The 26,310-nt window shown below is 38.5% G+C and overlaps 1 protein-coding gene across 1 annotated transcript in view; it reads left to right on the top strand.

Moving 5' to 3' along the window:
• The window catches only part of DCDC2 (doublecortin domain containing 2), a 53,470-nt gene that overhangs the window by 18,007 nt on the left and 9,153 nt on the right, over window positions 1–26,310 (top strand). Inside the window, exons 5-8 of the mRNA XM_059851401.1 lie at window positions 3,360–3,503; window positions 4,299–4,353; window positions 5,835–6,021; window positions 20,142–20,242. Coding sequence (XP_059707384.1) covers window positions 3,360–3,503; window positions 4,299–4,353; window positions 5,835–6,021; window positions 20,142–20,242 — 487 coding nt within the window. The remainder of the gene's footprint in view (window positions 1–3,359; window positions 3,504–4,298; window positions 4,354–5,834; window positions 6,022–20,141; window positions 20,243–26,310) is intronic.

The following is a 26,310-nucleotide window of genomic DNA, read 5'->3' on the forward strand; positions in this document are numbered from 1 at the left end:
ATCTTTCTCATTTTATTCTTATTACTTGGTGTCATTCTAGTGAAACTGAATGTTGTACATGAAAGCATTGAATATATAACTAAGATTCTTTTTGAGACGTTCTCTTCAGTGCTCATCTTTAATCCTTCAAAAATAAGATAATGAACATGACATTTTAAATTATTTAATGTTTTCCCCTTGCTGGTTTTCTATTAGTTTCTATCAGTTTTCATTTTCTTTTCTTTAAAATATTAGAAATACATATTAAATCAATTAGTAAAGTGATCATAGTTCTCTAGTAAGTTACACACTACTTGCTGGGGTTTACTGAAACTATGTTAGCATTAGGAGAGATCTGGTAAAACCACTGATGCTGGGAAGATGTAGTTTCTCATTAAAGAAGCATAAGTGGACTTACAAGAACCTGCATTATGTACAGGGCAGCTTTTTCTTTTCCGTGTTATTAAAAGACTTAAAAAGCTACTAAGTGTCACAGTTTCACATGGGGCATTTTAAAAAAGAAATTATTGATCACCCTGATCAGAATAGAGATGCAAGCATGAAATATGAGAGGGGAGATGATGGGAAAGTAGCTTTTATGCTTGCCAGCTTGTTGTTGGGGATGAGGTGCAGCAACCTGATGGGCAGGTACTGGGTGCATCAGCAGCTGGGAACTTGGGGATATTGTCCCAGAAATTGTGTCTTTGCTGTCTCCCTTTCTCAGCCTGTATGCTTGCTTTCCTTTGGCTGTCATTTTTTAGCTTGGATTCAGGAGGGAAAGTGGAAGTCCACTGACATCTCACAAGGCAAACTTAGGTCATCCTCGGAAGAAGTGACCACAAGGACATTTTTGTTACATAATATAAGAGAGAGAGAGCCCAGCTGGTCTGTGAATGGTTGTGGCAAAGTGAATGGGTGAAAATTGTGGCTTCAAAATTCAGAAATTGTAAAAAAGTAGCTTCAGAAATTTGTGTCACAAAAGTTGTGTGTACTTGTTAAGTCCATTAAGTTAGTTTTTTGTTTGAAGATCCATTTTTAAAAAATGCATTTTTGATTTCACTTTCATCTTCAAAGACTGATTATGTTTGATTTCGCTATTGTGATTATTATTTTCAGGGTGAAAAATGCAATTAAAGATTGCCAGGTAATCTGTAACATTTTTTTGAGTTATATTAAACAAACAACTTGTGCACTTTAAATATAACATTAAAGCACAAGCAAAATGAAAGATCAGGAACAAAAAACACCCATTATTTTGTATGTACCCCTCTATATCTGCAGCCCCAAAAAAATACATAAACAATTCTTAATCTGTGGTACACTGATTTGCTGGTTTTCCCCCTGAGTTCCCAAAGTGAAGTGCAATCTAACAGAACACAGTGAGATTAATTCAGAAATAGGCTTCCTGCTGATTTTCTGATAGCTTGTTTTATTTTCATTGTTTGCATGTAACTGATGTTGACTCTGTGGTAGTGAAACATAAATTGCTCTTTGAATTGCTGGCATGCCTGTAGAATGTTTGCATTATGAAATAAATATGAGTTTAATCAAACGAGGTGCTCCAGAGCTAGCATACCTCTTCTCAGGGAAGCTACAATGTGATCTAGATTTAAAATAGCTGCAGTTTCACCTTTCAAAATGTTCAGTCTTTGCACTTAGAAACGTGTTCCCATGTGGCAGAAGACACACAAAAAATTTGGGTACTTTTATGAGGGTAATACAAGAAAGACGTGGACATGCGGGAACAAGTAGAGCAAAGGGCCACAGAGAGGAAGGGCTTGAAGATACTTGTAGTGTGAGGAGAGCTGGGACTCTGCAGCTTGAGCAAGAGAAGGCTCAGGGGGATCTTTTAAATGTGTTTATATACCTGGTGGGAAAGAGTGAAGAAGACAGAGCCAGGCTCTTCTCAGTGGTGTGCAGTGATAGGACAAGAGGCAATGGGCACAAAATGAGAGAAGGAAATTTCACTTGAACAGAAGAAAAAAGAAATTTACAGTAATGGTCATCGTATATTGGAACATGTTGCCCAGAGAGGCACTGGAGTCTCCATCCTTGCAGGTGTTCAAAACATACCTAGAGACAGTCCTGAACAACCTACTCTAGTTGCTCTTGCTCTGCAAGGCATGATTGGACTAGGTGGTCCCCAGACATCTTGTTCAACCTCAGATATTCTGTGATTCCTGGTTCAGTAAAGTGCATGATTTTCTTCTGCATTTATTCAAGGTTATGCCGCCACATGTATCAATTTTAAAAGCTCTTTCTCTATTAAACTGAAAATTGTTGCACATAATAAGTCAAGGGTGTACTCAACGTAGCCTCCTGATACTCTTCCCCAAATGTTCACAGTATGGTTGTGTCTATAATTTTACATCTCTTTGCTTTGTGTTGAAATTTATGACTATAAATTCAAACATAGTATAGCTCCTGTAGAAGGCTTCTAGAAAGGCAGTGAGATAGCCACTCAACATTCCTGCGTTTAGGACTTCAATGAAAGTTGTTATTGTTGACTTTTAAATTAAATATAAATATTGTTGAGTTTTGAACCATGCTTTGTAGGAAAGAGCTAATTTATTATTGAATGTTCCTCCTTACTCACTGTTTTGTCTATGCTAAAAATAAATCCATAACTTGACAAGGAAGTGAATTCTCCCTACCAGTCCCTGATGCATTTCTCTCTTCTCAAAAGGAAATCATTATGGTAAAAATCTACCTGGTGTAATAGACATAGTCATTATTGCTATGTGCCCAAGATACATAGCTTCTTGTTTTAATGTTGTACTGTATTTCCTGTTGTTCCCATCAGGTTCCAACCTTCTGATCTACACAATGCAACAATATAGATGCAATGTTATTGGCATGGTCTGTGTTAGGTGGACAGGGCTTTCAGTCATGAATGCCCTTTTCTTCCCAGGTTACTGTATAGTTCCCTGAGCACACATAGAAGGTGGAACTTGGTAGGAGAGGGGGTCAGGAACTCATGGAATAGATTTCTTCCAAAGTAACAGGGAAAAGGTTTTGAAGACCTTAGAAATATAAAGAAATTTATTTCTTTCCAGAAATTATGTATTTCATCTATTATAGCACTTCATACTTTGATAGTTTTATATAAACTGTGATTTAAGTAGTTATTTTGTGGTTTTCCTTGGTGGTTTGTTTGTTCTGGTATTTTTTTGGGTTTTGTTTTTTTTTTTTGCTTGGCTGGGTTTTTTTAAAAAATGTAGTTGCTGATCACTGTATAGTGTCTGCTGTACTTTATTTGGTTTCATATCTGGAAATTCAACATATATTTGGTGAGTTTAGATTAATATAGCTTTCAGTGCTCTTAATGCACCTAACTGAATATTAAGGTTTATTAAAATAGGCACATTCATATTTTTCAGACTCTATACTGTAGATGGAAAACTTGTTCAGAATGGGTCAGACTTGGAGAATGGGCAAATTTATGTTGCAGTGGGTAGAGAAAAGTTTAAGAAATTGCCGTATGGTGATCTGCTGTCCAAATCTACAACAAGAAGGCCACAGGGGTAAGTTCTAAAGGTGTGTGATGCACTCCTGTGTGTTTGTATGTGTCAATAATAAAGTACAAAATTATTATTCCAAGAATGATGCATGTGTTAGTATGGATGTAAAACTTCACTGTCAGCTTCTGAGAAAGTTGAGATGAAAATAACAAAAGCAGAAATGGAAATTCAGAAGACCAGTTCATCTCATAAGCATTCCCTTGATCACATATCACAAAATTAGCATCTGAGAAAAATTAATCCAAGTCAAAGTAATCCAATTTTTTTTTTTCCTTGGGATACAAATGTGTACAGCTGAATCAGCAGTTTAGGTCTACTCTTGGTTAGTAATTTTTTGTGAAATATATACTCCCTTAAGATTGTTTTATGTTTGGGTCTATTTTTTGTAGACTAGAACAATAACATAGTAGAGTCCTAAACTGGGTGTCTGTAAGGAGAACCTTGTGCTTTTTGTACCTTTGGAAAACATGAGAATTTGGAACCATTTCATTGAAATAGGAGGAAAGAAGTGGAAATTGTAAGGAGAATTCACATATTAATTCATTGGATACTGCTCTGCAAGGTTTTGGTATATAAAGTATGCATTGTAGGGTAATGCACTTGTTGAATAAGTTAATGATTATGCATTTAAACATAGTCTAGTAAACAGAATGAGTGATGCTTAGTGAAAACACGCAGTGAAAAAACAATTACCTCTGTTGCCATAGCCATCTTGGTGTTACCTGCCTTGATTATAGATACATAGCGTCTGTGCCAGTGACAGGGTACACAATTCTAATATATGGCTTATTCCTGCAGTTCCAAAACCTCTGTACTACCTCCAATTGTGGGATCTCGAAAGTCTAAAGGCAGCGTAAGTATCAAATTTCTAATTCTGCTGAATTCTGGCAGATGGAAAATCCCTGTCCTTTGGGTGTTGATTAAATCTGAAGAGAAAAAAATTCACAGCCGCGTGGTGGCATGCTTATTAAAGCCTGATGAATCTGTAGCTATTTGCAGTGTCAATTAGACAGAAAAATCTGAGAAAATATTGTTGTGATAAGGGCTGCTTTGTTTTTGATAAAAGCTTCCATAGCAAAGATCAGCTGCTGGGTTAAGGTCTTTCCTATAAACCCGATCATTTGTGTATTTATTTATTTATTTATTCAAATTATATACCTAAAGGAAAAACACAGAACCTTTCACAAAACATTTTGCAGAAAACAGTGTTTCTGAACTCTGAGTCCGAGAAAGGTCCTAACTAGTTGGCAATCTGATATGTTTTATTCTAGGTAAGCACTACACACAGAGCTTGATCCTTCACTGCTTTGTATACTGTTTAGCTATTTATATGGGCACAAAATGAGTCAGGGAACCATTAATATTGGAAAAGACCCCCAAGGTCATTGAGTTCAATCTCTGACCTATCACCACCATGTCAAATAAACCACAGCACCAAGTGCCACTTCCAGTTGTTTCCTAAACCCGTTCAGAAATGGTGACTCCACCACTTCTCTGGGCAGCCTGTTCTAATGCTTAATCACTGTTTCAGTGAAGGAATTCTTCCTTATGTCCAACCTGAACCACCCTGACATATCTTGAGGCCCTTTCTTCTTGCCCTGTTGCTTGTTGACTGGGAGGAGAGCCTAATCCCACATTGCTACAAGAAAAGTCCTCTGTGGATTTAATTTTAGTGCCAAAACAGAATATCTGTTTTCACCAGTTCTCCACAAGTGCAGTTTGCTGTACAAGTACAAGATAGCAGGGAATCAGACTCACAGTCTGTCCTTATAATTGTGGTAGTTGGTCATGTCCATTCACTCTTTATAAAACATAACAAAACAAGTATCTGAAGCCACTAAAAAGAAGTAAGCTATAAAACATACAAGTTTCTGTTCACATTGCACTGAATGTGTTACTGCCCTATGAGGACTGTCATTCTCCTTCAGCTTCTCTTGACACTTAGAATAATGCCCAGGTCTCATTTACACAGACAATGATTTATTAACAAGTCATATTAACGTGTTATATCTTGTGGCTTCCGCACATATGGATGAGAGATAGCTGTTTATAATATGTATGCATGCATAGGTTCATCTAGCCATTCTTTTTGTTAAATGAAACATTATTTTCTTATAATAAATATGTGATTTTTCTCCTGGAAGCTGTTGAGAATTTAATTGGTCAGATCATACAGTAGGATAGTTATACTTCTCTGGATGATTTAAGATATCACTTAAATGTACTAATTGTAAATTATTATGCTTCTTTCACACCTGATACCAGTCCTTAATGAAATTTAAAAAATAAGGTTTTTAATTTGCATCACTGATAATTATGTCCTCTTCTTTTCAGGGAAATGATTGGCAATCTAAATCTACCAGTGACCGAGGAGAAAACAGTTCCTCACCTCAGCTTCCCAAAAGGAAAGACAAAAAAAGCCAGAATCCAGAGAATTCTGTGTCCAGACGACACTTTTCTAACCACTCTACAAAATTAAAACAGAGAGTAAAACCTTCCACAGAAGTCCTTCAGGATAATGGTCAGTACTGAGATAAACACTGTTGTAGCATAGTGGCTTTTGGTCTTCAGTTAAGCCAGTGAAATAGTAGAATAACATGTTTGAATAGTTACTGAATTGTCCATTTACTCTGAGAAACTGGAATTGCCAAAGTTCTTTCTGCTTAGGAAAGGTGCCTGTGTGTAGCCACTACATTCCTGGCTTCATTTACAGAGCACAAGAGGCAGTGTCTGGTTTTTAGTATACCTTGGAAGTTAAGCTCATATGGTTCTATCATTATGCTTTTGGTAAAGGAAAATAAAAAATATATTTTCACCATTTTCTCACTGTTCTGCCCTGCAATAAGGTGAAGAAAAGGAGCTGGTGTTCTCAAAGGACACCTCGCTGTCCCTGAGAATCCCTGATTACCTGCCTGGCTCTGTGTAAAAAAACAGCTGGAGCCTGGGGGAGGAACACAGACAGAAGCTCCAGTTAGCTGGTAGCTAACTAATCCTGCAGTAGGGCTGCTGGAGGCCCTTTTAGAATTTGCCCTTCTCTGTGCTGTGACAGCAGTGGCAGCAGTTTGCAAATTTAGGCACAAACATCCATATATAAGAAAACGTTTATGTCTGTATGTAATGCTGTTGCTGCTCCACCTGCTGACAGAATTGGTTGGAAACCCTCAAAGTTTATTGAAGAAGTGACTGTTTGCTTCTCACTTCATCTTTTCTATGCTTTGTGAGTCTTGTGTAACTAGGAGAAGCTGTTCAAGGCAGCAGATTGTCTAGTTTGAGCTCAAGTGTATTTTTGGAGAAGCTCTGTGATCTCTATTTTACCTCCATATATAAAGACCTGTTAGTAAAAGTGGGAATGGACAATTGTAGCCAGGTGTGGTTCAATCTCTTCTTCGAAGTAAGAAGTAATAGGACAAAAGGAAATGGCCTCAAGTTGCACCAGAGGAGGCATAGATTGGATATTAGGAAAAATTTCTTCACAGAAAACATTGAACCTGCTGCCCAGGGAAGTGGTGGAGTCACCATCCCTGGAAAAACTCAAAAAAAAAAAATGGATATGGTACTCTAGGACAAGGTTTTAAGGTGAACGTGGTGGTGGTACTGGGCTGGCAGTTAGACTTGATGATCTTAAAGATCTTTTCCAACCCTAATTATTCTATGATTCTAACTCTTGAGAAATTAAAGTCTTTTCACTCACCTCTGACTCACTCACTCAGTGGAGTGTGGGAGCTGCACTGTAGTTCAGAACTTTGGTAGCTTGTAGTGAAGTGATTAAAAGAAAAGGTCCTACAAAGACTCTGAATGGTTACCTCCTGCAAAGTTGTTGTCTTTTATGCATTCTGTTCCGGTCATACCTCAAGAAGGAGTGACCTGAAGCTCAAGCCAGGCAGGCTGTAGGAGCGGTGAGCCGTGCTGCTGTGGGAGTATCCCTTGCCCAGCCAACCCTCATTGTCAAAGACTGCCACTGACAGAAAGCCAGCATTGCAAAAGTACAGATTTTACCATGGTCCTTGTCATTTATCTATCTCATATAATACAGAGGGAAACCTTTTATCCCATCCAGATGCATGAAGCGTAAAGTAGCTTTTCAACAAACCATCGGCACCTTCCACCATCCTGTTTGTTTGGGGATAATAATAGTATAAAAAATTCCTTTGATACCCTCCTTTTTGTCCCAGTGCTCTACCATCATGCTGGTCTCAAGAGTGATCCTTTGTCAGTTTGTGTGTAATCTGGAACAGGAAGGCTGGAAAAGCAGTTATAGAGCCCTGAAATAGTAGCTTTGGCATTAGCATGCCTGCTTTTAGTGACAGCTAGCAGTCCAAACACCACTTTTGTTCTTATTAGTGCATGCTTAAAACCAATCGATGTTGAATACATTTTCTCATTCTCTTCAGAAAACTTTTTGTGGGCCTGAATGACCAAATATTCCCATGAGGCAATTGCCAAACTTCTCCTTTAAAGATATTGTATCCTAAAGTATTTTCTTCATGTTCTGTGACTGCAAGTGTGTGAGTTCCATTGTCTTTCCCCAGGTAAACATAAACACACTTTGGCAGTATAACATAAATTGCTTTGTTCATTAAATTCTGGTGCATGGGCCCTATTTCTTTTAAAATTTATGTCTAATTTCTCAGCATCCATTGGGGTGTTTAGTGAAATTTGAGCTCCTCTATCAATCACATATTTCAAAGGATGTTTTCTAGGTCCTAATGGTAAGTAAATTGGTAGGCCATAATGTACCAAGTGATAAAGCCTAAAGTTCTCCCAGCACTTAGTGAGGTTTTTTCTTTTGTCTCTTTTCCTCTCCTCAAATGCTTGCAGGTATGTTTTTTCTGTGAAAGCTTATGTTTTTTTCACGTGTCCCCCTTGCACTCTTTTCACTAAGTGTTCTCTGGTTGTTGCCTGAGAGCTGCATGGGAAGTACATAAAGCTACTGCCGTCCTCCACAGGTCATTTTGCTTCAGGGGTATTTTGATCCTTCTGTCTCAGGCAAGGTATGTTTAAAAGTCCTCACCTGGCACTCAGGAAGTCTCTGCACTTCAGTTTGTGGGCCCCTCTCAAAGGCCCAAGTTTGTTCTCCAGGATGGGGTTTCCCAGCCCATTTCCCTAGCATGGTTTACTGTGTCATGAAGGAGTCTTGCCCAAGAGGAAGGGTCATCTTGGGGATCTTCACTATGCATTAGATCTCCTCTTTGTCATGTCTTTGTCTTCTCTATTTGGTCTTGTCACCGTACTGAAAACATTTTTAATGTTATTAGGGCTTCTTTCAATAGAGGTCTTAGCATACTAGGATCAACTTCTGCGGAGATTGGGATGTATCCGTTTAAGTGTCCATACATTGCCTTGTAATAGTGGTGAATATTTCATGAGATGGCCACGTGGGTATGGAAGCTGGTCCTGCTCTTTCCATAACCTCTGTTCCTCCTGCCCCATATGCAAAACTGCTGATTATTGAATGGGGTTGATTGCTAGGCTCAGGTCCCAGCCCAGTATGCATCAGCTTCATTTCCATTCAGCAATATTCTACTTGCTGCTGAGACACTTATTCTCAACAAATGCTCAAACTCCCCTGGTTTTCATCCATATTTTTTCCTGTATGTTTGCCACTTGCAAGGGGTCCCAGGGAGTAGTTCTGACCATGTTTTGTTTTTTTTTTTTTACCTTATTGAGGTCCTTTGAATGCTTAAGTCTTAATTATGGGTATCATTTTTAATCCTAGAACTGCCTCCTTTTTAGAAGAGGACATAGAGGTTCAGTCATTTCATCAGAGACTCATTCTCCCTCATCAGCTTTTTCATCAGGGTTTTCCCAAATACCACCATTTCAATCCTCAGGTGATACTATTAATTTTTGGATTTTTCTAACAGCTGGGGGATTGGTGTGTTTTAAAGTCAGCTCTAATTTTTTTCCCCCAAGGTTTTTTGCTTTCCTTTGGATTTTCTGAACTGTTGTTTTACCTTGTCATTTTGATACCATAAAGACAATTTTTCATTCCTTTATTTACTATCTCAGATGCTTAGTTTATTTCATAATTTGTTCTCTTTATTGCCATGCAGCCTTTAAGCATAGCCTGCACAACTGTATTGTGCTTAGTATTAAAATTATGGAAGTGTGTTGAGAACTCAACAGAGCAAAGAATATTGGTTTGGGTTTTTTTTTTTTTGCATTTTAAGCATTCATTACAAGTTAATGTAAATGCTGTGCTACAACTGTGGAACAAGAATCTTTAATTTAGTTAAAAGGAAAGAAAGCCAACAGGCAAACTGGACAGATCTTGTTAAAAAACAAAGAGCTGTTTCATTTTTAACAAAAAAAACCCTCCACTGAAGTTAATGTTTAAAGATACTGGGCCTCTGGGTTTCAGAATACAAATAAGTGGGCATGGCTTCCTCTGGCAGCGAGACACACTGTGTGCATACTTTTACTTACCTGTGCCTGTATGCTTTGTTTACCCGTCTGCTGAGGACCTGTCCTCCTTCCCTTTGGGTTTGGAAGGAACTTATGCTGCTGGGACATTATGCTGGGATCCAAAGGACAGCAAAGGGTACATACCCTTTTCTGGGGGCACTGCTTCACCTGTTATTTTCAGTATCTCTTCATACACTGGAGAGCTGCATTAACATCCAGTCCAGCTTGAAAGGGCAGAATACAGGCTGTTCGAGCTTCTCCTAATGTGTGTGCTTTTAGTGCTCTGAAAGTCTCCCTGTCAGCAGAGAATCTCCCGTGCTCTGTCCTGGTTTGTCACCTTGTCTCAGGGTGAGACAGACCCCCACAGTGGCTGTGTGACTAGTGGGGCTGCTGATGAAAATACCATAAGAGCTGGTAATCAGATTAGTTTGTTCTCTCAGCTAACTGAAATTAGAAATCTAGTTTAGTCTGGTTGCTGAAGTATTGGATATATGAAGTAGCTATGTCATTGCTGCCTTGCTGCCTTGAATGATGGCATTTGCAGGTTCATTTTAGAGTGAGGAGTCTTATTCTGAAATGGAGATTTATTCTTCATGGAGAGCTAGAAGCCAGCTCCAGGAACACAGTGATAATGGAGACTCCAAGTACTGTTTTGATCAGCATAGCTCCACTGTCTATTCTGAAGGCTCATTGCAGTTCCTAAACTGGCTTTGCAGTTTTATTCCAAAACAGTCCTTCAAACTCAAAGGTTTTGGATTGAGTGAGGGAAGCATTTGTCACTATCTTAGGAATTTTATTTAATTTTTATTATAATTTTATATTTTTCCTGATGGACTGTGAAAAAGGCTTTTGGCATTTTAGCTGGCTGCATTTGGCTATCACTGATAAGTGACTAATTAATTTTAATCTGAAATCAAGAAATTGCACAGTGAATTTACACATGCATATTTTGGGGTGTATGGAAATAGATAAAAAGAAAATGTTCATAGTAGCAAATGTATCCTGTATTCTTTGCTATCCTTTCCCCTGCCAATTTAGCATTGCATGGATTCTTCTCTTGAGTGCTAGACTGTTTGAAAGTGATTGTTTCCTGGGTCTTAAAATCTGAAGAATTATGCACGCAGTGTATTTAAGTCTTAACCTAATCTTCCAACTGAGTTTAGTTGGGCTAGCTGTATATTTACTTTGAATTTATTTTTTTAAAATACACTGAGAATTTCACCAGCATGCCATTTATATTACAACTGATCCATGTCATAATCCTCTTAAATCAAGATGATTAAAGATTTTTGTAGAGTTGAAAGCTCTTTGTGGAACACTTACATTCACCACTTCTCAGGGCAAATTGAGTAGATTGTGAGCTGATGCTTTGGTATTTGTCATCTGTAAAGCACACTATTAATGTGTGATGTGTAATGATCAGGCTTCCACTGCACTCATAGAAGCCTTAATAACATTGAATATATTGTATGCAACAGTAATTGCAATTAGAAATGTGAGGTTTAGAGCTTAGACTAGTGCATCTGGTTCAGCAGAATTTGGGTTTATGAAAGTGACACCAAAGGTACATTTAATTATCAGCAGCTTGTTTTGAGGTTTAAAAAAGAAAAAAAAGATGGCAAACCACCAAAAAACGCCCAACCTATTAATTTTTTGGTTGGTGCCACATCCTGTAAAGATGATGTGTAGGAAGTTGATTGGGAAAGTAGCAAATTCAGAAGTGTAGCAGAAAATTCTTGGAGGGGAGAACCCTCATTTAAAGCCTGTTCTGTTGAAATACAGTAGTTTAATTGTGGTCACATGGCTTGTGAAGTAACTCCCTACATAAACTATAAAAGAACTTCTAGAGTTAATAGACTGTGGAGTTTGAGTTTTTTCTGTGATTTGGAGAAATCATAGGGTGGACATGGGCTGACCCACTCCACAGTTTCTCAGATCTATATTTTAGTATTATGAGGTGTTAGAAGTTAGTTGTCACCTCAATTTCCTGGGTTTGTTACTGGCTGAAAAAAAGGAAGAAAAAGGCTAACCCTTATTTATAAGGAAAGCTGCACAGAACCCTAGGTATTGCTGTCCTGCTCTGAATTGGTTTCAGTAAAACTATGAACTTGCCAAAGAGTACAAACCTGGGCTGCTGAATATCCACTCTGCATTGTGAGTTGAACTTGTTGTCTGTGTTTTCCTCTGACAACCTTTAAGATTAAAAACCTATCTGCCATTAAAACACAGACCATATCACTCTGATATTGTCAAAGCAGAGGAAAGACTGCTGAAGAAAGACAGAGTTTCTCATTTTCGGACATTTTACAAGACCTGCTGTCTTATTCCTTGCATAGTAGGAGACAAATCTGTAGCAAGAAATGAGAACCCTTTTTGCTGTAGGTGTGTATTGTTACAGTGCTGGATCATGGTAGCCAGAGCATTCTAATGGCAGTGTGGAACTAAGATGATGATAAACCTTGCAGCCACTTTATTCAAACACACAAATTTCTTTGGGTTTGCTTTTAGGGAAGTGAATACTTCACAAAATGTTAAATAGGAAAATACATACTTATCAGCAGGAAAGCATGCTGCTTAATTCCTAGCAGGAGGGTGTAAAAGTTTGGAATGATGGGATCAGGGCAGAAATTTCAGGGCTTTTACGTTTGTTTAGTGACAGTTTAGCTCCTGGCACATGACTATACTCCAGAGAAGGCTGAGTTGTGGAACAGGCACGGAATTTAAAAAAATGTGGCTAAATGAAAACTGCTTTCTTAATTTAAAAGTGCAAATGGCCTTCCTTAATGATCTATAATTTATATCAATTAATGAATTGGATGCTTAGAAACATGGAGAGTAAGTGGGATGAAGGGCCAAAACATGGAGAGGGAAAAAACCCCCATGTATTATGACACTCAGTCCTTTATTTTTGTAGCTGTTGATGTATAAAGATGACTGAGCTAGTCCAGCTTTTCCTTTGCTCCAGCATAACCATATTTCCTGTCAGTAAGGGAGAGTGCTGCATACAAGGACAACCTCTAGAAGAACCTTTTGCAGTTTCTGTTGAGGTAATCAGATGTCAGCATTCTCTAATAGCATCAAATTATATTACAGATTCAAAATTTTCAAAAGAGACAATTGCTTAAAAACTTGAGGCTGCAATAGTATCAAGGGAAGAAAAGTATGTACTTTTTAATATTCTCAACAGTTTCATGTGTAAATTGCTAGCAGGTTCTTTTCAATTCCATTTCATTTTGATGACAGGAGTCACAGGCATGAACACACACCCAAAACTATCATGAAGGCAGTGGCTCTGTTGGAAATGGGTTTGGTTCAACAAAGACGCTTTTAAATTAAATAAACCCCAAAACACACACAAAACAAGAAAATAAAATTATTTTATATGCAGGCATAAGCAGATGTCCTCCTTTTTCCTCACAGCAAACTATTCAATTTTATAAGCCACTTTTTTTTTTTTTTTTTGCACTTTGTTTTTAATTCTACTTACTGCTTTTACGATGCAGCCTCTGTTGTAAGTCACATTATTTTTTTTATAGTCATATTAACTTCCTTCCTTACCTATAGGGCTTGCACTTAGTAAATGTCTCAGATTTCCACAAAATATTCAGGGCAGATTATTATTACAATGACTTTTAAAATTTCTACTATTAAACTTCAATCAGTTTAACATTTGAAATGCATTAATATCTCTAATCTTGTAAATTTTTCTGCAATAAATATTTCACAGTTATCGAAGTTTAGGAAAGGAGCTTAAATAAAAACCATTCATTCCTGTGCTTAATTATTTAAAAAGTACAGATTTCTTATGAGCTAGTTTAATATATAACTTAACTGGTATTTAATAAAGTCATATAACCTTGTTTATCAAAGTGCAGAAAAAAGAATTCCATCTGAAATACTGAATGGCATCAAACAGAAAATGATCTTTCCATTTTAGCCAGAACTTGGTGGCTTATACATGCACCAGTTTGTGGTTTCTTTCTCTACATGCTGAACTGAATGCCCAATACACTGAACACTTTTGTGTTGAGACAACTACTAAAATGTGACCAGTGAAATGTTGCTAGTTGAAATTTTTTAGGCGTCTATAAATTTGTTCTTGGTGGTAATTTATCTGTTCTGTACCTATCAGGAGATTAGGAAGAAAAGATCTAGAAAATAGCTAGAAAATTCTCCTGAATCGGCAGCAGAATCCCTTTCACACAAATGAATTCCCCAGGGCTGAAAAGCCAGCAACAGCTGGCATGGGCAAGGGCCAAGACAGAGTAGCTAACTCTCAAAATGAAGATCTTTGACTTTTAAGAGTCATTGTGCAAGTCATTAGGAAGTCTTAAAATTTTCTTAAATTGAATTGGTTTTATCTGTCCACTTGCAACAAAGTCAGAGCTGAAAAGCTCTTCAGGAATACAGTACCATCTTCTATCTTTGGTGAAAGCAGCTGAGTACTGAGCTGCTTAATTTGAGATAGACCTTGGCCAAGTACAAAACCAGAAACCTTGCCCCCTGTTTACCAGTCATTATCCTTTCCAAGGTTCTCATCCAAAATTGACCACAGTGCCTTTCTCTCACCTGTAGCCTCTGGATCTGATTACCAAATACTAAGTGTAGTGGTAACATCCTGCTCCTGTAATTTCACTGCCTTTTTCAGCTGGAAATTTCTCTTGTTCTTACTATTTGTGTGGCTTTCTTGCTCCTAGCTGTAGAGGTTGGCCATAAAGTAAGTGGCAGTGTTTCAACACCTGTATCATTTCAGTTTGCTTGGGGCAGGTTGAGTTGGCCCATGGCTTTTTTGAGGCAGTAGTTACCTTTCCTTGGCAGGGCTGTTACCAGGCTCCAAATGTTCCCTTTCCTGGTAACCCTGACAAGACTTCAAGGAATTCAGAGCTTTAAGTCATCTGGATCCACCTGAGATTTCATTGCTCTTTCTCTCTGTGGGATTATGGAGCTGGAGAAGAGGCAGGAGAGAGCACAACTCTTGAAGATTCTCCACAGGAAAGCACTTATGGTTGCAGTTTTCATTCATCTCTTCAGCGTGAAGCCAAAAAATCCTGTAAGAACTCTTTCCACTCTCCAGAGTCTTAATAAGTAGTGTTTGTTGAAGAAATAAATATGAACAAAAAACCCCTTGCCTGAAAACAAGGAGCATTTTTTCATTGCTGGTTTTTTTGTTTTTTTTTTTTTTTTTCTGCACTTCTGTGTGTGTGGTAACATCGGAACATAGACATTCAATTGCTGGTAGGAAGCAGTCCAGCATTCCTCTTTGCAGGCTTTCCTGAAGGAAGATTCTTTTAGGAAGCTTAAATTGGCTTGGATACCTGCTGACTTTTTTTCTTCCCCCTCTCATTCTTTCAAGCTTCTACTCCTCTACTGCCTACAAGCCATTTTCCTGCCTTCCAGTCAGTGCATTAGACCGCATTGCTTCCCTTTTTCTCACTAGTATTTTCTCATCTTTCTATTTGCTCTTATACAGTTCCTCATTCCACATACTTTTTCTATCATCACTGTGCCTTCATCATCTCCCTCAGTGTATCTATCCTCCAGCCTCTGCATATTCTCTCTCCAACTGGCTGCTCCATTTGAATGATCTGTTCTTTGCCCTTCAGCAGATTCTTCTTCCCCATTTTTACCGAAATTGCTGAACATGACCCTGCTTTAAGATAATCAGAAACAGCAGGAGATGTTTAGGTTACCTAAATCTCTCTGTTTAGGGTATAAAAAATAGTGCTGATTTTTGGCTCAGGGTAGTCTATTGTCTCACACAGTGACGGGCAAAACTTGAAAAACTCCAGTATCTTCTCTTTGTCTGGACACCATGGAAAAATATCCCCACAGAAGATCACGAAACTTTCAGGAATATTTTGCTTGGCCTCTTGACAGAAGCTGCACATGCTGTGGCATGGAGAACTGAGAACCTAACTGAAAGAAATCCTCTGTTTATACTTACCAGCAATGCTATGGGGAGACATACCTTCCTTTCTTACCCCCTTTCAGAGCTCTTCTGCCCCAGTGTTGCCATGGCCCTGTCTGTGGTCAGTTCTCAGGTAGTTTTAGGCACAAGAAAATCAGAGCTGACTCATAAAAGAGGAGCATGTTTAATCTACAATTTTGTATGAACTCTTTGGAGTAGTCATAAATGTGCCATTTAATGGAAGTGCTGGACTTTTTCTTTTTGGCAGGGTACACCACATATTTCTGTTTCAATGGAGATTGCAATAGAAGCCCATAACAATACAGGATGAAGACTTGCAAAAATGTTTCTTCATGTAATTTATGGACTTTTCTAAAATGTTTTCTTGTTTTTTCTCCCGTGGAGACATGTGAAGAAACTGACTAATGATTCAGACACAGAGATGTGAAATATTGCATCAATAAGATTTTTTCATAGTTTTTTTTCCTAAAGCAAAAAGCACTATCTATAAAATATGAGGCAAAGTTACCCAACTGAAAACGTTACCTTGGAAGTAATTCAGAGCACTGATAATTGTGATTAATGTGGCCTGCAAGCTCCTGTTGACAAGATCTTGACACAGAATCAAACAAACAAGAAATGTGCTGGCCTTTCACTAAGCTTCCATCCTCCAGATATTTGTAACTCACATGCAGAAAGTGTAAATACTTCTGGCTATAGAGTCGCAATGCTAATAATGTTAACATTTTAAGCTATTTTTATAATGCTCCATTTATTCAAATTAATTTTATGTAAATTATTTTGCAATTTTTGTATTTATTTTCATTTTTTGTAACAAAAGACAACAGTGTGTGTGTAAGACTAATTGCATTCCTTGCCATTTCCTTTGGAATTTTTTGTTCAAGTATTACAACTTCCCCATTTTTCAGTTTGTTTCATTTTTTCTTCATCTCTTTTGGCATATTTCAGACCTAAGTGTTTTAATTCCTTCCCTGACTGTACACGTATTTTGGACATCTGTCTTCCATTCTCTTATGTTTTTGCAGAGCTAAATAATTAATTTCCCTTTTGTTGTAAATGTTCTATTTTCCTTAAATAATATTTTCAGTCTGTGGAAGAACAGGAGTGCTGTTTCTCTTGAGAATGCTTTCTGTGCAAGACAATGAACAGCGGTATCCCCAAGAGATGCTGCAGTGTTGTGCAGAGTTCTTTTCAACTAATATCTTTTCATTTATGACCAGCTTTCTGAGCAAACACCTGCTAGAAAGTGCTTGGAGGAAATTCCATGGAGGCTTCAGATTTTGCTTATTGAAATCATACTGTTACTACCTTTTTGGGCACTCTCTTTTAAATGAGAAATATGATTCCTTACTGAAACTTAGAGTCTTCTTTCCTCTCTCCTGCTCCCTCCTGGTTACATGAGTAAGTCTTTTCAAAATACTGTGAGTCTGTCTCTTTGGGTGGTTCAGCATAGCCCTGAGCTTGATCTGCTCTTCTAAGAAGAGGTGCTGTAAAATTGAGAATCCTCAGTTCTTGAGTGAATTTGGCCTCCAGGGCTAGCACATGTTCATCTCCCTTGTACTCCTCCTTTTGCCCTGGAGTAAAAACTTGATGAAAATTGCCTTTGCACCCAAATCCTTTTTACCTCTAGAGGCCAGACAGTCCTCATTTTGGTTGAAAGACTTGGGGACCTTGAAGGCAAAGGTTGTGGTTGTATTCGCAGGGGTCCCAGGACAAGGGAAGAGATGAGAATCTTGTCTCCATGTTTCAGAAGGCTGATTTATTATTTTATGATATATATTATATTAAAAGAAAATGATATATTAAAACTTACTAAAAGAATAGAAGAAAGGATTTCATCAAGAGGCTTTCAAGCAATAGAAAGGAATGGAATGATAATAAAATCTTGTGACTGACCAGAGAGTCCAAGACAGCTGGACTGTGATTGGCCATTAATTAAAAACAACCACATGAGACCAATCAAAGATGCACCTGTTGCATTCCACAGCAGCAGATAATCATTGTTCACATTACATTTCTGAGGCCCCTCAGCTTCTCAGGAGAAAAGATCCTAACGAAAGGATTTTTCAGAAAATGTGTCCGTGACACAAAGGTGTTATTACAGAGCCTAAATGGAAGGATGGTGATATTAAATGCAGTTCTTTCAGACACTGAGTTGACTCTTTGTAGTTTAATGAGCCAGGGAATCTAGGGCAAGGTTATTTACTTACGTACTTAAGGGAAAGCTTACTCCTTTTCTCTTGAAAAAGGAGAGTCTTCATGGTGGGTTTTAGGAAACACATTACGTTTTCCTCTCAGAATATGGTGGAAATCTATAGCTCAAGTGCCTGTGATGAGAGGCAACAATGATAATACCAAGTAAGAGAAACAGAACATTCTGTCTCTTAGAGAGCTCAGAAAAATGGGAAATGTGAAGTGCATTGATTATTTGAAAAAGTACAGGTAGCATCTGTTCAGATGCAATTTTTTGTTATTCTCAGCACCTCCATGTTTTTATTGCTGATTTTGTCAAAAAACCCAAACAAATCTTGTGTCAAAGGGGATTTGTAATGGGATATATACAGGTAGATTGTCCAAGATTTATCATATTGCTATCAAGTATTGAATGTCCTTGGTTGGTTTGAATGGAATATCCATGTATATGCATTGTATTTAATACATTCAATGTATTTATTGTATTTACTAAATCCCAAGAAAAAGGAAACTAAAAAAGAAAATTATTATTTTCATGTGAAGTACAAAAATGAGGTTTTGAAAAACATGTGTGAGTTATTTAGGATAAGAGTCCAAGAAGTGATGCTAAGACCCCTCTGGTATTTCCAACAGGGATACTTTCAGAGGATGAGTAGTAGTATGGATCTTTTGGTAGGGTGGGGAGGTTCCAGCAGGACTGATGCCTGGGTAATCAAGCTGCTCTGACCATCAGGAAATCTTTCTCCTAAGATGCAACCAGCACTACCACTTTGGAATTTCATTGTGATGTGCCATAGAAACCCCATTTCTGCCTCTTCATTTCAGACCGCGAGAATGGCTTTCATTTCTGGTCCTCTGGGCAGCGGCTGTCAGGCCACTGTCCGAGGCCTTCTGGCACCTCCCCTCCAGTCAGCCATTTGCAGCAGTATGGTGCCTCAGAATTTGTTCCCAGGGCAAACCCTTCCCTTAGCCCTCATAGTGATGAAAAAGTAACTGGAAAACTACTGGAGTAGTCAGTGCTGACTTTTTACGTGGATGGACTCTGGATTTCTCTAGGTCTTCGGGTTTTATCAATTACTTTTCCACCAAAGTGGTTCTGTGCTGCACTAAAGCTGTTCATTAGCAGCATGCATCGATGCAGATCAATTTGCATGGTCAGTTGACATTACCAAGTTCAGATCATTTAATGAAGAACTAGGAGGCAGTCAAATACAGTGGAAATACTTTTTTGGCTTTCTTACTGTAGTTACATATTATGCTGGATATGGACACATCTTCATCTTTCCTAGATCAATGGAGAAAGATGATTTGGAGTAACTTGTGCCTTTAGTTTCTGGGCTGTTTTCAGTTCAGGGGAAAATACAGAGGATTGTGCATCACTTGGAAATCGTTTTCTCTATGTACCTATATTCACTTTCCTAATTAGCTGATGCCACAAGGCTTGTGCTGGAAACTTCAAAGACCCCTAGTGACTTCTTATACTCAGGGAAAATAAATTAATTAAACTAAATGGTGTAAAATCTCTGCAAAATGTAACTGTTAATCCTTTTTTCCAGGAGAATGTGTTTTTTAATGCGGATGTGGAGTTTCAGCCACAGCTCCACATGCATGTGCCCAGAGTTGTGGAGTAGAGCTAATCCAGCTGTTTCTCTTAATCTTTTAACCCTAACCTGATTCAGCATGTTTGTTTTTGATTCAGAGACTGAAATGTTTGATAGATGTATGCTATAATGCTCATTAATAAAGGGTACTATAATTGGCTGCAGAAACAGAAATATTATGTTGTTGTTGTAATATACCTAGTTCAGATTCACTCTGGACCTTTGCCCAGAGTGAAGGAACTTCAGATGCAGGACTTTGTTCAGTTCCCTTTCCCTTTGCCTTTTCTCACCCCTTCCCCAGGTGGTGTAGTTTGTAAGTATTTGTTGTTAAAAGGAAAGAAAAACGAATTGACAGTAATGGGAGACTGAAGACTTGAAAGAACTGTGTGAGGAATGATGGGTCAGCTCAGAAAGCTGTTCTCAGAAGCAAAATTGAATGTGCAGTTCAGTAGTTGAGCCACACTGTGTCACTATTGGACTTCACTTCCTTCCACTTTGTCTTTCCCATTATAGGTGAAGATATTTACAAAGCCAGAGAAGAGGGGTCTGAAATGTGGGGGGCAGTTGAAGTGCAAGAAGATGAAGATACTCTTGTGGAAGTTCCACTGGACCAGGTAGTGATCAAGCTTTAAAAAAATGGCTTTGCTTTTTTTTTTTTTTTTTTTTTCCTTAGGATTACAGATTGTGTGTTGTTTCTCTTTCCTCAATTTCTTTCAAGTGTACAGCATAATTCTGTGGGGATGGCTGTAAGCTCAACAATACTGCTTCTTTATGGCAGCTTTAGTAAATCTTTCTTTCTGTGTTAATATGTCAAATGTCAGTTACCTTTTCATCAGCTTCAGAAGTGCTCTATAAGCCTTACAGAGCCTTAGAGAATCAGGACTCCCTACTGTTACATCCTATCAAATAAGTTCACCTGAATTGCAGTCTCTTTATACTGATAGAGCAGTATTCCTCCAGTCCTGGACCACAACAGGTGCAGATTTATCTGATTTTTGTTAAAGCTGACAGCACATTGTTCTGTTGGATCAACATGGTGCTTTGTTGGCCAATTTTTTAATCCTAAGATTTATGTGCAATAAATAGGTCTTGATAACTAAATATAAGATTATATCTCCCTTGTTTTACTTTGATTTGCACTCCTGTGGACTGAAATAATACAAGAACTAGGTAAATTGAACCTAACAGTAGCAGGAGTTACTGTCCTTTATCTTGCTTTCAGTATAGACTTCTGTATTTGTAGGGGAAATTGGAAGAAGTGTGGTAAGTATGGGGAGGAAAATATCCTTATTGAGGGTAGGGGCTGGATCTGTGGGCTAAAAGGTAGGTGAAAAACCAACTGGTTCGGTGAGATTTAAAAGGTCAGCTGGTTGAGATTTAACTGGCACCTATTTACAGATGGTGGTCCACTCAGACGGGTCTGAGACATTATAATATGTTCATGGGTCACACAGATGATGGCATGGGACACAGCCTTATTGAGGACCAGCTGTTGTTACCAGGTGAATGCAGGGCTGTCTTTCAGAGCAATCTCAACAGCTTGAGGGAATAGGGTGACTTGAGCCTCATGAAGTTCCACAAGAAAGAGAGGTACAAAGTTGGGCACCTGTCGTGCAGTTAACTCTTAGTGCAGTCTGGAGACAGGTGGGCTAGAAAGGAGCTGCAGAAAGGCCATGCAGCTCCTGTGGTTGGCAAGTTGAGTTGGTAGTGCTCCCTGTGGGGATGAGGTGGACTGTGCAGGCTGGGCTAGTAAAAGCACAGCCAGCTCATCAAGGTCACTGATTATCTCTTGACTCGGCGTCTCTGAGGTTGCATCTAGAGTATTTGTCCAGCTTTGAGTTCTTCTCAGCAGGAGAGAGATATTTAGGAGAAGATATTTTGGAGAGATATTTAGGAGAAAGTTCAGCACAGCAACAAACAAAAAAGTTTACAGGCTAGAGCTTATGACACTATTTAACTTCTTACTAAATAGTGCTTACTATTTAGCTGGCTGATTCTTTTCCAATTTATTTGTATTTTGTAAAAGAATATTAGACATATATACCTTTAGCTTGTGTTCTGCTTTTAAACACAATACCTGAGGGGAAATAGATGTTGTATGAACTTACTTGCCACTTTGAGGACCAACACCTTACCATCTAAAAAAAATACAGATTTTATCTTAGGCTCCTGTTGCTAAGAGGATTATTCTCATTATTTATTCACTTCAATGGGAAGGAATGTTGCTCAGCTATTTTGTAGGCATTGTTCTTGAAAACCCACGAATCAGGTGATAGAGGCAACAAGAACAAGGCTGTCTTGGTCCCTGATAGAAGGAATGCTACAGCTGCGTCTTCTCACAGCACATACCTGTCCCAGCCTCAGAGTCTTATATGACGAACACCATTGGGCTCATCAGCCCTATTAGTTGTGGTTGTCCTGGTGAGGTGTAGTGATAATTAGAATGTGTTTTGTTATATTGATAGCAATGACAATGGGGAGGAACATGCTGGCTGTTGTCTTAATCTTTGTTTCTTATGACATCCTGAAGCACATCCTACTCTGGTCTTGACAGTGTAATAATCAAATTCAGAAATTATTAGCCTGTTTATTGGCCTCTGGAGGTGTGTAAAGAATTCCCCTGGGTAGTGTAGAACATTTGGCTGTGTAAATTGTGTTGTCAGGCCTTAGTTTTTAGGCTGACTGCAATTCATATGAAATCCAACCTTGGGGACAGCTGCCTTAGTTCTCCACAGAGATCCTACAGCACAGGCAGTAGCTCTGTGTGTCTCCCCAGTTTGCCTCTGCCTAAGGGTGGTGACCATCCCTAGGGAGGGGAAAAACTCTCTACTACCACTTCTCTGTTTGGCAGTGGAACTCTCCACATAGTTGCCAGTGAGCATCAGATGTGCTGGCAAGCTTGCAAGGCTAGGAACTTGCTGAATACCTCTAAGCTCCTGTACCAAGGTCCATTCATCATGTTCAGATGGAAACATTTTTCTACCAACAGATTTTGCTATCTGGACAAGGAACTGCAAGCAGTTGTATTCGATGGGGGAAAAAATATTAAAAAATCAGTCATGCACACTATGAATAATCTGATTTTCATGTTTCCATAAAAGCCAAGCAAAGCACCAAAATTTATTGCAAAACAAGCCATGTTTTATATATAATGTTAAAACTTCATGTATAGTTTCCTTGGTAATCTCACAAGAAGCCATGTCTTTCTGAGTATCACAGAGTACATTTTATTCCCAGATAACTAAGGTCACTCTAACCTTAGAAGCATTTAGCATTTTGCATGTTCAGGTTCGTATTAATGACCATTTAAAATTGTTTTAAATTCTGTCATGTAAAGCTTTTTAGCTTTTTCTTATCTGCACTGCAGTGTCTGTTATTGCTAGAAATATGGGAAAGGACAGCCAGCCAGGGCTTGACTATCTTGCATAATGCATAAATATTTACATGCCAGCTTTCACTAGAATGCTGACACTTCTGATAGGCTATCATTTCCATCAGCCACATAAATGAGGTGGTGAAGATAGAGCTTAATATTTTTTTTCTTTTTATGCACCTTCTCTGCCTTGCTGTTTGAAATACACAGTTGAACAAATGCCAGATTAGCCATTAACTAAACCTAGTGTTATACTGGCTAGACTCTCACTTATGTCCTGTTCTGTAAAATGCTGTCTGCCAGCTGAAAACACATTAAAAGAACAGGGTTTGCTTTACTCCAGACTAGCTGACAGTTGTAATTGAACATCAAGGAAGAAAAAAATGAATATTTTGCCTTAAACCAAACCAGACCTTTCTGTTCTATATTCTTTACCAAGACTTCAGCTCCCAAATACAAAATGATTAGTTTCTTCTTTTGACATGCAGGCCTACTCCAAGTTGGTTGTTTGCATCACTGTGTCAGCATTCATGGGGACTGATGACAGACTATGAAATCAGTTCTGCAAATAGCAAGGGAACAAGGTGGCTCTTGACAAGGAGGCAGCAAAACAATAGTAGTTTCTTATTGGAGATAGTAATTAAGTGTGTTACTTTGAATTTGCTGGCAATAATATATTCAAAGTAACTTTGAGAGAAACATTTCTGACTTTTAAAGCTTTCAGCAAAACCTACTCTTTTTCTTTCATTCTCTGTAAGTTCTAAAATACAAAAGCAGCAGTTTCTAGTGATAATACTGAAATAATACTGCAAGTTTGCACTTGTTTATCCATTTCCATAAGCATGGTTGCTCTTCTCCCATGCTGAGCCCTTGGGAGGTGGAGTAAGCAGGAGAGTTATGAGACCTGAAGTTATCCAGTGCATGACCCCATAAGGAATTCAGGCATGTTGTTCTGCCAGCCTGCTTTGCCATGGGGTATATGATGCTGGCTATTAAGATGTGATGTAGAAAGAAAATCCATTTAGGTTTTGGGTTAATTTGGGTTATTTTACCCCTCCAGATTCATCATGCCCATGTGCTTCTCTACTTCTGTGTTTATTTGTAAAAATTACTTGGTGATAAATTTATCTAACATGCACTGGTTTGGAGTTTTTCTGTAGATGTTCACATTCTTGGTTCTTTCATTTATCCATTTGCTTTCCAATTTTACAGACATGTCCACTGATTAATGCAGTGCTCCACTCATTATTTCCCATTTCCTGGGCTTTGATGTGATGTGAGATTGTGTATCTCTCCTAGGTGAGCTGGAGCTGGAGTATATCATCAGTAGCAGAAAATTTTCACCTTTCATTTGCAGTTTTCATTATGGAGTACACATTTTGCTTTAGAGACCCAAGATTCACTTCAGTGAGCAGAATAAAATGTTTATCTTCCCCATGGCCGAAGGCAAAATGTTAAAGTTTATGTTGATTCAACATTACAACAGGCTGACTGCTTGAAGAGACATTCTTTGATTAAAAAGGCTACAACTTTTCACGAGGAAACGTTTTGCACTACATCAGTAAGGTTTCAGAATGGCATTTGGAAAGAATGCATGCAGAACTTCTTATGCTCAAATTTCACTACAAATGATGCAGCTGTAATTTAATCCTTATGAATTTTGAGTGCTGACAAGCCAGCAGATAATATTTTTCCACTGCATGTTCTTCTTTCAGCCCCACTGATTTACACTTAATGTTGTTATTGTTTGTCTGTGTGAGATAGGGAAATTTACTCTGATTGGCTCCTTGCAGCTCAGAATGAGAAGGGAGATCTTTCCTCGGTTTCTGTGGTGCCTTGACAAGGCTGACCTAGAACAGAGGCTAGACAGAGTTAAAGAATAAAGAAGGTATTTATTAAAAGGCCTTAATGGAAACACCTTGGGCAGTACAAGAGCACCTTCTCAAGGTATCATCTGCATTGGGCAACTGTGATTTATGAAGTTGTAGTAGCAATGCCTGACCCTGTCTTTAGAGGCCTGTGTGGCCAACTGCTGAGGGCTTTCACTTCTTCTGAGTGAAGCCTGGGAGTGTAAATCTCTTGTAAAACTAGTTTTGATGCCACTTTGAAAAAAGTTTCCTCTGTGTAACCCTGTTTTCAAAAATTTCAGCAATCCTAGAGCAGGCACTTTCTCAAATTGCATAACTTACTTGCTTTAACTTGTATTTTTGCAGTCTCAGTAGGACTTTTTAAGAAGTGCTTAACAATTTTCTCATTATCTACAGGTCTGCTCAGCAGATCATATTATATTATAGGAATTGAAGTTTAGGCAAATTTTATTGAAGAATTTGCATGCAAAATATTGGGGGAAAAAATAAACTTATGTGTCACTGAAGTAGATGGAAAAAAGTATTTTTGACTTAGTAACATATTAGAAAATATATATCTAATTTTATGATTACATCGTAAAATCTTTGAATGGTTTGGTTTAAAAAGGACCTTAAAAATCATCTCATTTCAACCCCTCTACCACAGGCAGGGACGCTTTTCACTAGACCAGGTTGCTCAGAGCCTCATTATCCTGGTCTGGAACCCTTCCAAGGATGGGACATCCACAGCTTTTGTGGGCAACCTGTTCCAGTTTGTCACCACCCTCACAGTAAAGAACTTCTTCTTTATAGCCAGAACAGCCCTGGCCTCTGTCAGTTTGAAGTCATTCCCCTTGGTCCTGTCACTACATGCCCTGGTAAAAAGATCCTCTCCAGATTTCACAAAGGCCCTCTTCAGGCCCTGGAAGGCGATGTGAGGTCTCTGCAGCCTTCTCTTCTCCAGACTGAACCCCCCCAACTCTCTGAGCCTGTCTTCATAGGAGAGGTCTGTGTCCCTCTCATGCTGGGGGCCCCAGAGGGCAGTGCTCAAAGATGCTGGCTTCTCTGTCATGTCTGCATTATGATGAAGGAATGAAATAAGCTTCCAGTTACTAGACAATGAAACCAATGAAGTGAGTTTGAAAAGGTGATTTTTTCTACACCTCAAGTTCTTTAGTTTCCATTCATTCTAGTTGGACTTCTGGGTGCTGTGACATTATGAAAAATTAGACTCTGTGGATTCAGGTGCTGTATGTCTTGTAAAAAAAAAAAAAAAAAATAATGGCACCCATCTCATGAAAAAGTTGGAGTTTAAATGTTGTGGGGATAAAGACTTTTTGCCTTCAGGAACAACAGTGTATTTTGTGCAAATATGGGAACTATGTGGGAAGTGTAAGACAGTTGAACCTTAACTATTCATTTGCTTGTTTTCAAGAGCCTGGGTTTTGTAAATGATGTGGAA

This window comes from Haemorhous mexicanus, chromosome 1 (assembly GCF_027477595.1).
Source record: "Haemorhous mexicanus isolate bHaeMex1 chromosome 1, bHaeMex1.pri, whole genome shotgun sequence".
NCBI classification, from domain to species: Eukaryota; Metazoa; Chordata; class Aves; order Passeriformes; family Fringillidae; genus Haemorhous; species Haemorhous mexicanus.